Source organism: Oratosquilla oratoria, chromosome 38 (assembly GCF_046742065.1).
Source record: "Oratosquilla oratoria isolate Oo_2021 chromosome 38, ASM4674206v1, whole genome shotgun sequence".
Taxonomy (NCBI): domain Eukaryota; kingdom Metazoa; phylum Arthropoda; class Malacostraca; order Stomatopoda; family Squillidae; genus Oratosquilla; species Oratosquilla oratoria.
The window spans coordinates 17134493-17155109 of NC_134814.1; the positions used below are offsets into that span (position 1 = coordinate 17134493).

A 20617-nucleotide genomic window follows, 5' to 3' on the forward strand; every position below is an offset into this window, starting at 1 on the left:
TTTAAACATTTACATTTTACTCTTAACTTTAGTCATTCTTCTTTCGAATCAATCTGAAAAAATGTATGAGATATTGAGTTGTACGATTTTGTATGAAAGATTTTGTTCTGCAGGCTTATGGAAGGTTTATTTAAAAGATAATTGCAAACGCTTTTATACACTAATTTTCAATGTTGATTTAAAATATCAAATCAATGTATTCTAATATAATCCTCTATTCCTATTCCAAGGTCCTTCGACTTTACGAATAACATTGAGGAACAATGTAAATAAGGCTCAACGGTACTTTCAAGTTTACAATTGATCACTAGATGAGTAAGTGGTTGGGGTGATCAAAATAGAATAAGGCGAAGTGTCCGAGTGGACAACTGGGCTACTGTTCGGGTGGATCTCGGCGTAATGCTCAGTAACGATCTCAAATAATCTAATCGATGTATTTCAGCCTCTGACAAAGCAAATAAGATTCTAGAACTGATTGCGCGATCTTTTGACTTCAACAATCCATCTCTCATTGATAAGCTATTTAAATCGTTAGTTTGTCCACATTATATGCTGTTTCCGTATGGTCACCGAATCTCATTAAGGACATTGACAGACTGGAAAAAGTACAACGGCGAGCCACAAAATTTATTCCAAACATAAAATATAAATCATACGAAAATCGACTAAAACATATGAATGCCCCCCACAAAAAAAAAAAACGTAGTCAGAAGTGACTTCACACAGGTTTTTAAGATTCTAAAGGGAATTGACAACGTGAAAGTGACAAAAAATTCACACTGAATGGGAATCCGACAAGAAATAATGGTCTCAAGCTGTAGGCAAATAGATTCAATTTGGAAGCAGGTAGAATCAACTTCACCAACCGCGTAGTTAATGAGTGGAATAGACTTCCTGCAGAGGCAGTGCAATGTAGTTCAGATAAACACCTAAGCAAGATGCTGTAATGACTATTTGTTCGTCATATGTCTGTTTATCATTATATCCTTGATTATCATTTATCATTGTTTATGTCAATTTATTATCATTTGGTATATTTGTATATCATTTTTACCTTTATTTACTTATCTATTATTATTTATATTATGATAATTTTATTGTTTATTTATCATTATTATACATATTTTCAGCATCCGACCATGTTGTCGGTGAAAATGTCTCCTGTCAGCATGATTCTCCTTTGTATAAAAAAAAAAATCGGATTCAGTAAATGAGTGGCTAAATTTCCGAGTGATTGTCTAGTTCATTAATTATCAGAGTGGCTAAATGTCCTCATGATTGAATTTACGACTGAATGAATGTCCGGGTGAACAAATGTTCGGTTGACTAAATATATATGTGTGACTAAATATTTGTGTGAACAAATGTTCGGTTGACTAAATATATGTGACTAAATATTTGTGTGAACAAATGTTCGGTTGACTAAATATGTGTAGTTCAGATAAACACCTAAGCAAGATGCTGTAATGACTATTTGTTCGTCATATGTCTGTTTATCATTATATCCTTGATTATCATTTATCATTGTTTATGTCAATTTATTATCATTTGGTATATTTGTATATCATTTTTACCTTTATTTACTTATCTATTATTATTTATATTATGATAATTTTATTGTTTATTTATCATTATTATACATATTTTCAGCATCCGACCATGTTGTCGGTCAAAATGTCCCCTGTCAGCATGATTCTCCTTTGTATAAAAAAAAATCGGATTCAGTAAATGAGTGGCTAAATTTCCGAGTGATTGTCTAGTTCATTAATTATCAGAGTGGCTAAATGTCCTCATGATTGAATTTACGACTGAATGAATGTCCGAGTGAACAAATGTTCGGTTGACTAAATATATGTGTGAAATATTTGTGTGAACAAATGTTCGGTTGACTAAATATTTGTGGGAACCAAATGTTCGGTTGACTAAATATTTGTGGGAACCAAATGTTCGGTTGACTAAATATTTGTGTGAACAAATGTTCGGTTGACTAAATATATGTGACTAAATATTTGTGTGAACAAATGTTCGGTTGACTAAATGTGTGAACAAATGTTCGGTTGACTAAATATGTGTGAACAAATGTTCGGTTGACTAAATGTGTGAACAAATGTTCGGTTGACTAAATATGTGTGAACAAATGTTCGGTTGACTAAATGTGTGAACAAATGTTCGGTTGACTAAATATGTGTGAACAAATGTTCGGTTGACTAAATGTCCGGGTGAACAAACGTTCTGTTGACTAAATGGCCGGACATCTTAATATGCTTTCCGGTCACTGAAGTTAAGAACAATAACACAGATGCTCCATCCCTCTGCCATCGAGTTACCACTTGAACAGATTATGCTCCTAGTCATGTTCGTCTTTACTGTTGCCATACTCGCCCTCTGTGCCTCCGGATCAATCGTGGTGAGTTTCGTGTCGCTTTAGGGAAGTAGGAGAACAACACCGGTTTATATTCTATCAGGCTAAGCTCTCACAGAACATGTGAGAATGATTAGCGTTCATTTTCATTAGAATTGGTACAACACAGAAGTGGATAGGTATAAGACCAAGTACGATTAATAAGAATTGTGAAGAAACTGCATCCATGAGAGAATAGCAAATTGGGCGAGACGAGTGCACCTACAAAGGTGCATGCACAACTGGACTGCGATAAGATAAAGTACGATGAAGAAGGGTTGTACATTTGAATGGGTTATGAGAGAAAAGCATATTGGGTGGCACGGATGTGGGTCGGACAATATCCCCCTGGATAGAATCCCTCCTTGAGTGTATGTTTATTTATGCATTTCAATATATTAATGCATTTTGATATATATTCTCATGATATTTGACTGTATATGTGAATGTTTATTTAGGTGTAGTAGTGAAACAATAAACTGTTTTCATAAATTATTTATGCTAACAAGTATATAAATGTCTGTACTGCATGCATTAACACCTCGGGAAATTACGATGTTAATTACTTTGCATGTGATGGTATATAATGGGAGAGCTGCTAATCCGAATAATGTTGGGTGATTTTGTCCAGCCCGCTCACTTTTGAGGAGGGATTCTTGTCCGGGGGGGGGGGGGGGGTTGTGTTCAGGAGGGATTATGCCCCAGATCCCGGATCGGATGTGTATGCCGGCACAAAAAGCCAGGTGGAAACTTAAAAGAAAAACGCGGGGGGATTATTGCCCATAATCTTATTGCACTACAGCTACGAATACACATACAAAGAAAACATAGCGTAACTACGATCCCAATTCTGGGTTAATATCTTTATCGTGAAGTGCTCCAATAAGGCGCACTATGGAACACCCGGAGATGGTGGATAGAAAAACTGGGTCACGTCATCATCTTGGTCAGAAGATTCGCACGAATTATCCAACCCAACTTTTGGGTTGTTCTTGATAGGAGACAATAGCAAATACAACGGTGGTGACGAACCAGACCGAGGTGAGGATGTAGAAACCTCAGATGGAGATGGAGACGAAGACTCGGAAGAGGAAGACTGAGGTCGGCTCTGGGGTGTACAGGCAGGCTGAGGTCGGTTACGGGATGCAGAGGCGGGGAGTGCAGACATCAGTGACTGAATCAACGCACTGCAAACAGAGGGGCGTTTTTTGGACGATGGCCCCTTGGACGTGGTGGGGGGTAAAGGATGGGACGTACCAGAATTGGTAGTTGATGAAGGTACAGGAAACTGGTCACTGGGTAGTAGAGTCACAGGCCAAGGGGACGTTGACCGCCCTGCTGTTGGTATATTATTGTCTGTCTGCGCGACCACCACCAATGATGTAGGAGTTGCGGATGGAACAGCAGAAGATCCATCCTGTGAAGATTTCTGAACCTCTTGAGACAATGTGCTGGAAGAGGAGCTTATTTGAGGTGACGAAGGCCGGAATATAGCCTTAAGTGATTCTTCCAATGACATCAGTTGTACAGAGGAAGAAGATGCATTAGTTGAGCGTTCCTTCGCAAAAGGGAACTCTAAGTAATGAGGGCAAGGGATCTGGAACTCCCGAAGGATCACGAACAGTTCTGGAAAATCGGAGATAGGAAGTTCAAAGCTTCTGGCGTAGATAACTCTCAACATATTCTGGGTTTCTTTCACACCAAACGAGGTCAAACTAATGACGTTTAGAACACGTCTGTTCTCCAGAAGCAATGGCGCCCGTTCATTCAGTACCCGGGAATGGGCTTTGAGACATCCATCCTTGCATAAGATCTGGACGTCGGTATCACGACCCTGACGACAAAACTCCCAGAGATCACACAGTTCCGGATCGTAACGACCGTAGAAGAGTAGGTAGGACATGATTACCAATTCTGACAGGTCTGTCTTCTCACTGATGCACAGGAGTTCTATGCTTACACCGGACCAAGATTGGTATATATATAGGTCGACTTAGTCACTCCTTCCGGTCACTAGGTAAGGTCACCCGCACATCATGCAGTTATTAGTTTTTCTGTCATTCTTGTTCCTAACTTCCCTAGTCTTTCTATTTTCAATTTTTCTATTTTAAAAAATTCACTAGATTTGTTCCAATATCTGGCCTTTTCTAAAACAGCCTGCATATAATATTTGGGCCATGAGAATGGTTAGTAGCTGGGTCAAAGTGGAAAACCATACAAGAGCTATATTACATTTATTTTTTGTTTTGCTTAATTGCTCATTTGTTTATTAATCTATTCATTCACTTTTTCATTTATGTTTCATTTATTTACTTCTCAACTGATTTACTTAAATACCTAGCCTTCTATCAGTTTAACTATATCAGTTCAAGTGTCTATCTTTTTATTCACTTGTCTATTTCTTAGCCTCGTAGAACAAAAGAATTCTTATCGGCTCGCTCTCCAACAGCAAATCCTAGATAACCTGATAATGACATATACACTTATGACTCAATGGGTTTTCTGATAATCACTAATTACCTGGGTCGGCATCTGGACCATGACATCGAAATTCCCAAAGATCACATAGCTCTGGGTCGTAACGGCCGTAGGACATGTTTACTAATGCTTGGGTCGAAGTTCTGACAGCTCTGTCTTCTCACTGATGTACAGGAATTGTATACTCAGATCGGTACGTATAGGCCGGGTTCGTCGCTCATTCTGATAAAGATGAGGATTCTCTTTTGGAGTCATTTTCGTTCAGTCACTCACCTGATCACTTAGAAGGTAACAGTCACTCCTGGGAATCGAGAAGAAGTACAGGACTCGAATCCACAATTAAACGAATGCGAGACCAGCATGAAATTGTAGACACCCATTAATGTAGTCTCCTTTAATTTTGGTGTTTTAGTCACGTGATTATTCTCACGTATACAAAATATTAATCACCAGCCTCTTCCTGGTAACAAGTCGATATAGCAAAACCCTGAAATGTTAATTTTCATGTATATGCTGAGAAAAAAGAAGATAATAAACATATACGAGGTACATGCGTTTTATTTACCGTCCATAAGTAAGAATAACAGTGAAAATGAGATTTAAACATTTACATTTTACTCTTAACTTTAGTCATTCCTCTTTCGAATCAATCTGAAAAAACGTATGAGATTCTGAGTTGTAGGATTTTGTATGAAAGATTTTGTTCTGCAGGCTTATGGAAGGTTTATTTAAAAATATATATAATTGCAAACGCTTTTATACACTAATTTTCAAGGTTGATTTAAAACATCAAATCAGTGTATTCTATTATAATCCTCTATTCCTATTCCAAGGTCCTTCGACTTTACGAACAACATTGAGGAACTGTGAATAAGGCTCAACGGTACTTTCTGGGTGAACCAGTCATCAAGTTTGATAATTGATCACTAGATGACTAAGTGGTTGGGATGATCAAAACAGAATAAGGCTAAGTGTCCGAGTGGACAACTGGGCTACTGTTCGGGTGGATCTCGGCGCAATGCTCAGTAACGATCTCAAATAATCTAATCGATGTATTTCAGCCTCTGACAAAGCAAATAAGATTCTAGAACTGATTGCGCGATCTTTTGATAAGCTATTTAAATCGTTAGTTTGTCCACATTATATGCTGTTTCCGTATGGTCACCGAATCTCATTAAGGACATTGACAGACTGGAAAAAGTACAACGGCGAGCCACAAAATTTATTCCAAACATAAAATATAAATCATACGAAAATCGACTACATACATACATATACCAAGGCTTTTTCCCCCTTCCAAGGGAGGTAGCCACAAAAGGAAAGGCATAAAAACACTCCCACCCATTTCATCCCTAAATACACTCCACACCCCTCCCACCCTTCCTCTCATCTGAGCACCTCCTGGATGACGGGTCATCCCTGAACCCTGCCCACCGCCCTGGGTCAGAAGCAGTGTCGCAAGACACAGTACATCCACAGCAAGGCCGCTTCATTTAATCGGCGACCCCCCCTCTCCGTCCCCCTTTGCATATAAGGAGAGGACGGGGAGAAATCCCTTCGGGCTGCGTCAAAATTTACTCACACATACTACCCCACCCCCCACCCCCCCGCCTATTCCTCCTCATGCAGTCACAACATCATCCATATACAACCATTCTCCACTCACCTCTGTCTTCCGTCCTCTCCCTTCCTTCCTCAACAGACATTCCCCTCTTCCCCAAAGCCCCCTTCACCCCATCCATCCACCTCATCCTAGGACGTCCCCTCATGTTCACTCCCTCCACATCTGCCTTCCATACCTCTTTTACTAGTCTTTCTTCACTCATTCTTTCCATGTGTCCAAACCATCCTAATATTCTTTCATCAACCCTCTCTCCCAAATCCTTTTTCACCCCTGTTCTCCTCCTCACCTCCTCATTTCTCACTCTATCTAGCCTAGTAACCCCCACCATACTTCTCAGACACCTCATCTCAAACACATTCAAACTCCTTCTCTCTTCTTCTCTTATGTTCCACGTTTCTGCCCCATACAGTGCTGTTGGCACAATCACTCCTTCATACAGTCTCCTCTTCGCATCCATTCCCAAATGTCTATTTCTCATTACACTCTTTAAACCACCAAGGCATTTACTCGCTTCTCTCAATCTACATTCTACCTCCACCTTCACTCCACCTTTTCCTGCTACACTTGCACCCAAGTATCTAAAACTATCCACTTCCTCCAGTCGCTCTCCCTTAATGTTCACTTCCAGTCTACTGCCACTTTCACCCCTTGTACATCTCATCACCTTACTTTTACCCACATTTATCTTTAGCTTTCTTCTATCACATACTCTCCCAAACTCTGCCACCAGCTTCCTCAATCCCTCCTCTGACCCTGCCACAAGCGCAGTGTCGTCCGCAAACAACAGCTGGCTCACCTCCCACTTTTCTCCATTTTCTTTAACCATCTCCAATCCCTGACTCACTACCCTAGCATTCACCTCTCGCACCACCCCATCCATGTATAAGTTGAACAGCCAGGGCGACATAACGCATCCTTGACGAAGTCCCACCTTTACTTCAAACCACTCACTCTCTCCATTTCCAATCCTAACACATGCTCTACTACTCACATAAAAACTCTTGACAGCTCCCAAAAGCTTTCCTCCTATCCCATAAATCTGCATAACCTCCCACAGTGCCTTTCTGTCTACCCTATCATAAGCCTTTTCCAGATCCATAAAAGCCCAAAAAACATACTTCCCCTTTCACATATCTGTCTTACCACAAAGATCTGATCTACACAACCTCTACCCGTCCTAAATCCACACTGTTCCTCACCAATTACTCCTTCTGTTCCTCTCCTAATCCTAATCGACTAAAACATGTAAATTGCCCCCCCCCCAAAAAAAAAACGTAGTCAGAAGTGACTTCACACAGGTTTTTAAGATTCTAAAGGGAATTGACAACGTGAAAGTGACAAAAAATTCACACTGAATGGGAATCCGACAAGAAATAATGGTCTCAAGCTGTAGGCAAATAGATTCAACTTTACCAACCGCGTAGTTAATGAATGGAATAGACTTCCTGCAGAGGCAGTGCACTGTAGCTCAGATAAACACCTAAGCAAGATGCTGTAATGCCTGTCATTTATTTCATACTATTTGTTTGTCATTATATGTCTGTTTATCATTATATCCTTGATTATCATTTATTATTATTTATATGTCAATTCATTATAATTTGCTATTTACCTGTTTGTTTATTATTTTTACCTTTATTTACTTATTTATTATTATCTATATTATGATCATTTTGATTGTTTATTTATAATTATTATATATATTTTTTGCATCCAACCTTGTTGTGGATCAAAATATCCTCCTTTGTAAAAAAAAAATCGGATTCAGTAAATGAGTGGCTAAATTTCCGAGTGATTGTCTAGTTCATTAATTATCAGGATGGTTAAATGTCCTCATGGTTAAATGTCCTCATGATTAAATTTACGACTGAATGAATGTCCGGGTGAACAAATGTTCGGTTGACTAAATATCTGTGTGACTAAATGTCTGGGTGAACAAATGTTCGGTTGACTAAATATCTGTGTGACTAAATGTCCGGGTGAACAAATGTTCGGTTGACTAAATGTCCGGGTGAACAAATGTTCGGTTGACTAAACGTCCGGGTGAACAAATGTTCGGTTGACTAAATATTTGTGACTAAATGTCCGGGTGAACAAATGTTCGGTTGACTAAATGTCCGGGTGAACAAATGTTCGGTTGACTAAATGTCCGGGTGAACAAATGTTCGGTTGACTAAATGTCCGGGTGAAGATGTCCGGTTGACTAAATGTCCGGGTGAAGATGTCCGGTTGACTAAATGTCCGGGTGAACAAATGTTCGGTTGACTAAATGTCCGGGTGAAGATGTCCGGTTGACTAAATGTCCGGATGAAGATGTCCGGTTGACTAAATGTCCGGTTGACTAAATGGCCGGGCATCTTAATAGGCTTTCCGGTCACTGAATTTAAGAACAATAACACATATCGTTACTTTGGGTCTAGATTTTGACTTATCTCTACATCAAATGGAATGGCGTATGACGTTTAACTGTTTAATCGTTTAATAGTTTAATCGTTTCATTGTTTAATCGATTAATCGCTGAATCGTTTAATTGTTTAATCGTTTCATTGTTTAATCGATTAATCGCTGAATCGTTTAATTGTTTAATCGATTAATCGTATAATAGTTTACTTGTTTACTTGTTTACTTGTTTACTTGTTTACTTGTTTACTTGTTTACTTGTTTACTTGTTTACTTGTTTATTAAATTATTATTCTCTAAATTGTTGTATGATTTAATTGTTTAATTATCCATCTAATTATCAAATTATCTTATAAGTTTACTTAATTGTCAATTAACACCTTTCCAGCAATTCTGGATGAACAAATTTTACATAGCGGTTCCTCCACTGTCGTATCAATGATATTAATAAGACATTTCTCTATTTCCCAATGACCATGAAGTAAAGACAGTTAGCAAACAAAATTTAGATGATAATGAAGCTTCGGAAGGGTTTAAACTTTTCGATACAACATACAGTCTCATGATGTAGAGTAGCTTGATGTATGACTGAGAAAAATACAAAAGAAAATAGAATTTTCACACTTCAGCAGACTTAGAATCCAGATACTTATTGTCACTCTTTAGACGTCTACACACCATTCTTATTGTTCATTTGGTCATATTATTTAGCTGAATATAAAATTTCTATGTACAAATGAATAAAGTATTATAATCAAAACCAACGTCTGTAAACTTTGATCGGAATATTTTCATATTCAACCGTCCACCGAAATCATAGAGAATTAATACATCAACTAGTTTTCTATAATTTATGTTAAGGAGTGACTAATATTTTCTCAAGACTTGATCAATTTCAATTTGCCCTTCTTAATCGCCTGTGTATACACATTGAGTTGTTATCTAAACAGCAGCAAATGTATCTTTATTTGTAAGAAATTGAAAAAGTAGAGTATTTTCTATAATGCAAATTATATACATGAAACAGGAAAACAACATTAAGAATGTAGGACGTGTTCTACCAGCTGTATGTAACTTGATTAGAGACGTGTATGTATGTAACTTGATTAGAAACGTGTATGTATGTAACTTGATTAGAAGCGTGTATGTATGTAACTTGATTAGAAACGTGTATATATGTAACTTGATTAGAAACGTGTATGTATGTAACTTGATTAGAAACGTGTATGTATGTAACTTGATTAGAAAAGAACATTCACTGTAAATGATCAAATAAATATTTGAAGTAATAGTTGTGGAGGGTGGAATGTAAGAAGATTGTACCTGGGAAATTATTTGAAGCAAGAAAAGACGTGTGAAAATAGGACATTTACAAAATGTGACATGGATAAAATTCGGGTAGAATTCCGTAATAACGCAAGCACGGATATTTAACTTGAAACATACTTTGCCCAATAGCTCCTAAACTAAGCTAGCCTAACCATTCCACAGACAAACACATATTTTAAATGACAAGAGAAAGAAATGGAAATTGTATTGGCATAATACTGGAATAGATAAAGAAAAAATCGTTAATTGTCTGGGACAAATAGTAGGCTACATACCAGCTTGTGATGGTACGGTCATGTTATGAGAATGAATGAAGGCATTTGTCTTCGAATTATCCACAATTCGATGGTGTAGGATAGTGGAATAATATCACATGGGACTGACTTAGTGAGAAACGTTATGCAAAGGGTCACAATAATGAAATCCAATGCTAATTAATGGACCAATAGCATAAACATGATCTAATGACAACACAGACTTGTCTAGACGACTGTGCTTTAAAAAAAAAAATAATAATACTGTCCATTCATTAACATTCCACGTACACACTGGGATCTGTGGAGAATTTCGTTCGATCCTTGTATGTTTAATTCACTGTGTGGTTTTATCCATTGTATACATGACAAAATGTAATTCTTCTTGGCATGAGTAACGAGAAACAAAAGGCTAGAGTCCTTACAATACAAAATCACAAATTGGCTATATAAATGCTAATGAACACGTTAATATTACCTACCTACTTACATACCTACATACATACAGTAGATACATACATACAGTAGATACATACATACAGTAGATACATACATACATAGATACATACATACAGTAGATACATACATACAGTAGATACATACATACAGTAGATACATACATACAGTACATACATACATACATACATACATACATATATACATACACACAGTACATACATACACACAGTACATACATACACACAGTAGATACATACACACAGTAGATACATACATACAGTAGATACATACATACAGTAGATACATACATACAGTAGATACATACATACAGTAGATACATACCTACCTATCTACTTACCTACCTACCTACCTACATTCACACATACATACATACATTACAAACGGAGCATCCGACATAGAGAAATGCATAGGTGCAGTTAAATAAAAAACAAACGGGTCAATAATAAATAATTGACATATAACTAATAATAAATACATACATACATACATACATACATACATACATACATACATACATACATACATACATACATACATATATACATATATACATATATACATACATACATACATACATACATACATACATACATACATACATACGTACATACGTACATACGTACATACGTACATACGTACATACGTACATACGTACATACGTACATACGTACATACGTACATACGTACATACGTACATACGTACATACATACATACATACATACATACATACATACATACATACATACATACATACATACATGCATGCATGCATGCATGCATACATACATACATACATACATACATACATACATACATACATACATACATACATACATACATACATACATACATACATACATACATACATACACACATACACACATACACACATACATACATGCATGCCACAGTGTCGTGGTCCAGTACACATTGTTCAACATTCAAGCCACCAAACCGGATATCTAAATATAGAATCCATTCACAACAAACCACAAGAGTCTACAAATTATCCTCAGGTGGATGGGTAAAATAAATTCGTTTTGCTACATATACAACTGTAGTCGTTAGGGTAGTTATGGACATTTGTTCACCAAATAGTGACCAAGCGGACAATACCCACGTACAAAGGTGGATAAAACATCACAATGAATTAAACATAAAAGGATCGAATGAAATTCTTCACAGATCCCAGTGTGTGCGTGGAATGTTCATGAATGGACTTATCTTTATTTTGCACAGTCGCCAAGACAAGTCTATGTTGCCATAAGATCACTTTTATGCTGTTGGTACAAATGTTGGTTATATATATACAGCCATATATATATATATATATATATATATATATATATATATATATATATATATATATATATATATATATATAACTTATGTATATAAACAACTTATGTATATATATATATATATATATATACATAAGTTGTTTAACTTAATTCGTTATAATCTACTAAAGATATTGTGCTGGCTACCCCTTTATAAGAAGAACATGCCTTATTGGTATAGTTATATTAATAGAATATTGTGAGCTTTTGTCTCCTTATTGAAGGTGAGTTTTAGTTTAGTGAGTTACTGTCTTGTGATCTTATGTCCTGCAGGCGTTTGTCATGGATTCCCTTCGCCGTTGAGGACATTTGCCCACACATCGGGTCCTCTTTACCAACCTCTACTACATTGGGGAGCGAAGGACAACGCTCGTGGGGTTCTGTCCCTTACTCTGCAGTTATCATGCCTCACTACAAACTCGTGCGCGGTTCCATCTTGAGACTTCTTCTTCTTCTTCCCGTAATTTTCCAATTATCCCCTTACTACTCCCCCTTCTCTTCTTAGTCTTCGTCTCATTCTTCTTCCTCTCTTTCCTCCATCTTTCTTACGCCTCCTCCGCCTCCTCCTTCTCCTCTATTTCAATCTCCTCCTCTTCCTCCATCTCCTTTCCTCTTCCTCCTCCTCCTCCATCTCCTTTCCTCTTCCTCCCTTTCCTCCAACCCTTATTCTCCTTCTCTCTGGCTCCTCCTCCTCCTCCTCATCATCCTTTTCCTTCTCTTTCTTTCCCTCCTTTTCCTCAATTTCCTCCTCCTTTTCCTCCTCTTCCCCGTCCTCCTCCTCCTCCTCCTTCACCTACTCGTATATCATAAATCTATGCGCGATGGTGGCGTAATCTGAATCGTGCTGGTCTCGCATTCGCGTAATTGTGGATTCGAATCCCGCACCCTTCTTCGGTTACCAACCTCAATAGTCCAAGCGGGCAAAGGTGACGGTTTCGGCCGCAGCTACTCAGCGCCTCCTGGCGTAGGCTCTTGTGTGTGTGTGTGTGTGTGTGTGTGTGCGTGTGTGTGTGTGTGTGCGTGTGTGTGTTCATGACCTTTGCCTGTTAAAAACAGTACAATATTTATGTCACCAATGACAACGTATTTCATTTATCTATTTATTCATTCAATGAGTCAGTTACCCGTTTATCTTCCTCTGTACCCTTGTTGTAACATTCCAATGCAATCGGATGCCACTTTCCAAGGTCGGAAGTGATGACGCAATGTGTGAGGCCCTTGGTTTGGACAAGCCTCTGTATCCAGGAGTGCGTTCGCGCGTATGTGCATTCCCGCATATTCGCGGGTGAATCCGAGCCCGCGAGTGCATGCGTATGTACATTCCTGACACGCACACACACAATATAACATCATGACTTGGAACTGTCTATTGTAAGGCTTATGGTCTCCTATGTGGTATTTAGCCTACAGTTAGGTAATCTTTTGAATAAAGAAAAAATGTCAGACAAAGAATGTGAATTCTGTATAATGAAAACTCAGGTTGGGTGTGGCAGCATCAACAGGATCCTAATCCCGTCTTGTGCGCTGATGCTCTTATTTATGACCTTGATTTTTTTCAACTCTGAAATCTTCAAATGACGCTTGTCTGAGGAGAACGCCGTGGGGTGCTTATCAGTGGAGTCCTGCGTGTTGCTTAGCAGATATAGTGAGTCACGTGATGTTTTCTCGACAGAGAAGATGGGATATTCTTCTTCTCCGAATTTGGGAAAAGATAGAAAGATCTTAACCTTACTGGCAAACCATAATTAATTCAGCTTTGATCTATTTGGTTTTATTTTATGTAATTGTTTGTGCCGTCATTCATGTATTTATATGAAAATATAAATTAGGAAGATAATGTAGGACTGTAGCATTTAATTGAGGATATTATGTCATGTGTTATTTTGTTTTTGGACATTACGTCGTGTGATCTTGTGTCCTGCAGGCGTTTGACATTATATCGTGTGGCATTTTGTTCGTGAACATTATGTCGGGTGGTATTTTGTTTATGGGCAGTATGTCGTGTGGCATTTTGTAACGGCAGATACCTGTTCTTTATATGAATCTATTGTTCTTATTAAAGAGTGTTTTTTGAACAGATGACTTTACGCTCCCTCCTCTTGTATCCCCCGTCACGACCCCATGGAGGAGCGCGCCCCCTATTTTGAGAACCTATATACACCCATAATACGTACATTTCTCGCCATCGGTAATTTCTCAATGGATATGTTGTCCATGGAAATTTTCTCCATGGGTATTTCGTCCATGGACGTTTAAGTACAGATATTTCGGCCATGGACGTTTCAGTACAGTATTTCGTCCATGGACGTGCCAGTACAGGTATTTCGTCCATGGACGTTTCAATACAGATATTTCGTCCGTGGTCATTTCAGCACGGTCATTTTGTCCATGGTCGTTACAGTACGGACATTTCGTCCAAAAAAGTTTTAGTGCTAACATTTCGTCCAAAAAAGTTTTAGTGCTAACATTTCGTCCATCAACGTTTGAACACGGACATTTCGTCCATCAAAGTTTTAGTACAGACATTTCGTCCATCAAAGTTTGAGTACAGACATTTCGTCCATCAACGTTTGAGTACGGACATTTCGTCCATCAACGTTTGAGTACGGACATTTCGACCATCAACGTTTGAGTACGGACATTTCGACCATCAACGTTTGAGTACGAACATTTCGTCCATCAACGTTTGAATACGAACATTTTGTCCATCAACGTTTGAATACGAATATTTCGTCCATCAATGTTTTTTCATTACAGATATTTCTGCCGGATCTTTGCAGGCAGGACAGACCGTTTCGGCCAGCAAGTACAAACTACATAATGAATTTTATTATTACATGATAATGTAAATATTTGATATTGCATGCTTCTGGTACAATTTTTCATTTCATTAGAACAGTTAACTACACTATAGTCTATATTTAGATTATGTTAGGTTGGGTAGGTTAGAGTAGGATTAGGTTAGGGTTTGGTTTGGTTAGGTCAATATTAGGTTAGGGTTTGGTTTGGTTACGTCAATATTAGGTTAGGGGTTTGGTTTGGTTAGGTCAATATTAGGTTAGCTTCACTATTAACAATGGCATCTGTATATACTATTGTTGTTTATATGTTAAACAATAATTAAGTGGTGATATGGAAGCTCACTTCTCAATGTCTCCTTTAGTCATTTTCTTTAAGATTCTTCCACATTTTCACACGAATTGCAAATTATGCAAATAGATTTAACAAATTTATATTTAAGAAGGAGATGGACAAGAATTGGTTTGCCAATAGAATGGAATGGACTTAGTAACCATGTAGTGAGGGCTGAGACTATTAGCTGTTTTACGAGAAAGTTAGAGATAACTTTATGGATAGGGATAAGTGGTAATGGGCTAGTGTAGACCTTATGGTCTCTTGTAGTCTCCTTCATTCTTACGTTCTAAGTAAATTCATCTACAATTTTCAATTCTAAATACCGGAAGACTCTCAAGAGTCCTAAAAAAATAATTAAGTAAATGCTTACCCCCCTCCTATTTCCAGTTACCTCAAAACATTTCATACGATTCCCGACGATACAATGTCATCCAAGATGGAAACAATGCGATCCTTGATAACAGGATCATCCAGCGTACTACCGATCTCTTCTTGGTTCTTTTGGATGACTGCATCAACGTTTTCTTCATCAAGTTCACCCATGCGTGCACCTTTGCCATCTTGTCGAAGAACGACAGCGCTGTAAAGGACACCGAGCAGAAAACCAAAGACTCTTCGACTCTCGTAGTCCTTCTCCAGATCGTCGACCGTAAAGTCTGGTTCCAGCCCTCCGGCCTGGAGCACTCCCTTGAAGACCTCGTAGTATGTCCGGAGAATCTTCGACCTGTGCGTATGACGAAAGTCCCCTTCAGTACTCGTGCACAACACACATAAGATGTCGACTGTTGGCGACGATCTCCTCACAAACTGGAAGTCAATGATGGCCACTTCTTCTGGAACCCCATCTTCGTTGTACCTGAAAGACGAATGGGTCGTTTGTCATTTGAACTACGCGCCACTTCACCTCATATATTGCATGTTCTCGCCTTTACTATCTATCTATATACCAAGGGATTGTCCTCCTTATAAGGGAGGTAGCCAAGCCAAAAGGCATTCACCCATTCTACTCCCATCCTCCAACCTCGGTTCCCTCTCGGCCTAACTCCTACTGAATGAAAGGTGATCCCTATCTCCCGCCAACTGCCTTGGGTCAGAAGCAATGTAACAACACACAGTACTTTAATCACCATTACACATACCTGAAAAGGAAATTGTTGGCCCCGCAGTCAGTTTGCACCAGTGCCTTGATAGAGGTGCTACGAATACCTTCTCTATATAAACTATAGAACTGAGGTTTCATCACTTCTTTTATGTAGTGAGCTGCCTTTTCATAACCCTCCATGTTTTGGGTGGCCTCACCTATGGCACCGATAGCCCCTCCGAATATATGACGATAACTTTCATAGGGGAAATCCTCTTTTTCAAAACAATCGAACAAGTAGGGATAAGACTCCAACAAGTCCACTTTGGACTTTTCCTGAAGAAGTACTGAAGCTGCATGAAATCTCGCAAGTTCCTCAACGACAAGATTACAGTGGGCTTCGTCTAGACCTTGTCTGCAGTCGAGCTTCTTAAAGCCTCGTTCTCGGAGGTCCTCTAAGAAGATAACCTCTTCTCCCTTCTTGGACTGAACGAACAGACAACGTGGGATGTTGAGAGAACGAAGTCCAGCTCTCCGGAGCTCTTCGTTTAGAACAGGAACGATCTCCGTGTAGAATCTTTGTTCCTTTTCGAAGAATTCCCTCATTAGAAGGACCGTGTCCGTGTGGTTACTTGGTTTGTTTATTTTGGCCACGTAGCTGACCTGGTGGTCACGTCCGGCACTTTGGTAGTCCACGAGGACTCCGGTCACGTGACTCGTAAGACCATCTCCTATGGCCGTGAAGTTCTTGACTTCGAAGGATTTCAGGACGACGTCCTTTCCCTTGTCGGCTTCCAGACACGCTGTGACGAGGTCCTTAGTAAGGACTTTCTCACCCAGAGCTTCATGTCCGTCCATTGATGGCGGTGACACTGCAGGAAAGAAAGAGCAAGGTGAATACACTAGATGGAATTGCTGTGATGAGGCCCTTAGGAAGGAATTTGTTACTCAGATCTTCATGTCCGTCCTTTGATGGCGGCGATACTGCAAGAAAGAAGGAGAGAAAAGGCGAATAAACATAAAAGGAATGTATTACAATCAACTAAAAAGTGTGACTAAGGTCTGCAGGCAACCAGAATAAAATATATGAAGCGCTTTAAAACCCTTTGTATATTTTCTCTCAACCTGAACACTAGTCATAATGACCTAAGAACAGAGAGGGAAATATGGCATGAAAGGAAGGATTTTGGGCAGATATATGATCAATAATCTTGCAAACCTCGTACACTATATGTAACTAGAAACAGAGAAAGAAAAAAAATGAAATTGAAAAAAATCATCCATTTATAGATCCAAACTAAAGAGACTTTGCAAAAACTTTTGGTACCATCCCCCTCGAAAGACTACTTACTAAATTAGCTTCACGTGGAATAAGTGGTAGCCTATGAAGTTGGACTAGTAATAGGTTGAATAAATGAAAACAGAATTGTTTTAAATGGAAAAACTTCTAGATGGAATAATGTTACAAGTGGAGTTCCTCAGGGTTCCGTTTTTGGCCACTTCTGTTCATAGTATATATACATGACATAGACCACGGACTGAAATCTATTGTCTCCAAATTTGCTGATGATGCAAAAATGTGCGGAATGGCAAATGATCAAGATGGTTTAGAGAAACTACGTCAATGGTCTAACAAGTTGCTAATAAAATTTAACACAAGTAAATACAAGGTAATGTACATAGGTAAAAATAACATTGAGTACGAATACAATTTATTTGGAAATTCGTTAACAAAAATGGATAGCGAAAATGATCTCGGCGTACTTATCAGTAACGATCTCAAACTATCTAAGAAGTGCATTTCAGCCTCTGAGAATGCAAATAAGATTCAAGGACTGGTTAAGCGATCTTTTGACTTCAAAACTCCATTTCTCATTAACAGAGTATATTGTGGTAATTGTTACCTATTTAGATAGGCGTCTTCCTTTTTATTGGGAATCTTTATTGGTGCCCACCTTTTCGTTTGGGAAACTTTCCCTCAAGGTGTTGTTGTTTACATATCTCGAGTCAGGAGCATTTCCCGAATCTTCGAACCACGCCTCCTCTTTTATTCGCCTGTTAAATCTCCTTTTATATGATAAATATTGGTTTAATAAATCGGGGATTGAACTTTTGAGAATTTACTTATAAGTCAATATTAATCCGTGGCCCTTTGAGTATCTTGTGCTCGTAAGAGACGCACCGAATGAATAGTTTGCACTAACAGTCGTTACAGATAACCCAGAGCTCTGGTATCTAAGAGGGGATTTACTCAGTCTGACGGTTTGTCGAACGCGGTTCGACAGACATGTGTTTAAAATGATATGTGAACGTGTGAACGGGGTATTTGGTTGTCGAACATGTTGGTTAAACCCTAAATACCCCGTCCACACGTTCACACATCACGTGACACGTGTCTGTCGAACCACGTTCGACGAACCGTTAGATCGTCTTGACTAGAAACGTCAAGACAAGGGGCCTACGTCTTCGAAGGTTCAAGACCCAAAGGCCTTAATCTTCTAATTTCAAACACCATTGTTTGAGAACCCAACCAGGTTGAAAACTGCGACCGGTAAGTTCTCGAACTTTTATCTATGAACTAGTTAAACCATAATTTTTATAATATAAATCGTTAGTTCGTCCAAATTTGGAATATGCTGTTTCCATATGGTCACCGAGTCTCACTAAAGACATCGGCAGATTGGAAAAAGTACAACGGCGAGCCACAAAACTGATTTCAAATATCAAAAATAAATCATATGAAAATCAACTAAAACATATGAATCTGTTTTCCCTAAAAAGCATAGACCCAGAGGTGATTTGATACAGGTTTTTAAGATTCTAAAAGGAATTGACAACATCAAAAGTGATAAAAAAAATTCACACTGAATGAGAATCAGAAAAGAAACAATTGTCTCAAGCTGCCAGGAAATATATTTAATTTGGAAGTGGGTAGAAACAACTTCGCCAACCGTGTAGTTAATGAATGGGATAAACTCCCTGCAGTTCAGTTCGAAGCTTTAAGAATCATTAAGGTAAACACCTAAGCAAGATGCTGTAATGAGTTTCAATTAATTTATATTATTTGTTTTATTTGTTTTGTTATCATTTGCATGTTTGTATATTATTTGATTCACATTTATTATTAGTTATATGTCAATTTATTATCATTTACTATTTGCCTGTTTTATTATTTGTTTGATTCACATTTATTGTTAGTTATATGTCAATTTATTATTATTTATTATTTACCTATGCATTTGTTTATTTGCTTTATTGATTCTTATTTATATTATTATATTTTTATTTATTTATTTATCATTATTTTTTCGCATCCGACCTAGTTATGGACCAAAAGGTCTCCTGCCGGCATGCTCCGCCTTTTTTTTTCATCCTCTTTTTTTTTTTTTTTTTTTTTTTTTAGGACTGTAGACATAAGACGTAAACAGTCGGGAATAGGGATGAAACCACGAACAGCAACTGTGATTGCATAAAGACAAAAGGAAAACTTTGAACACTTCCGTCAACATGGAAGACAAAGGATTACAAAGGATGAACATGCCGACAGGAGACCTTTTGGTCCATAATTAGATCGGATGTGTGAAATAATAAATAAATAAATAAATAAATAAATAAATAAATAAATAAATAAATAAATAAATAAATAAATAAATAAATGAATAAATAAATAAATAAATAAATAAATGAATAAATAAATAAATAAATAAATAAGTAATTGATTAATAGGATAAAAACACTGGTCCCCTGTGTTCATTCACCACGTTTGGAAAATGAATAAATCAACAAATCACAGACACAAAAATTAAATAAACAAATCAATCAGTCAGTCAATCAAACAATAGATAAACAAGTAAATAGATAATATAGTTTAATAAAAACGGAGACTTGTATTTGACATATTATTTCTCAACTATTTTAAAGAAAAATGTGTAAAGATCACAGCAACAAAGGATACAAAATCTAACTCCAATTTACTTGGAAAAGAAGACTCCTTAACGTGAAGACCTCCTGACTGAGTATCGTACCACTCTGTGATTAAGCTTTAAGTAACTAGTTCAGGCCTAGCCTCGATGTTGATGTGTTATCAGTGCCTG

At 37.9% G+C, this 20617-nt stretch overlaps 1 protein-coding gene across 1 annotated transcript; it reads right to left on the bottom strand.

Moving 5' to 3' along the window:
* Window positions 1-15280: 15280 nt before the first annotated feature.
* On the bottom strand, window positions 15281-20617 carry LOC143019742 (putative kinase-like protein D1044.1). The gene is made up of 3 exons (XM_076175712.1): window positions 20499-20617; window positions 16582-17395; window positions 15281-16298 (listed from the first exon to the last, which is right to left on the bottom strand). Coding segments are annotated over exons 1-3 (1269 nt in total). The 5' UTR covers window positions 20500-20617; the 3' UTR covers window positions 15281-15844.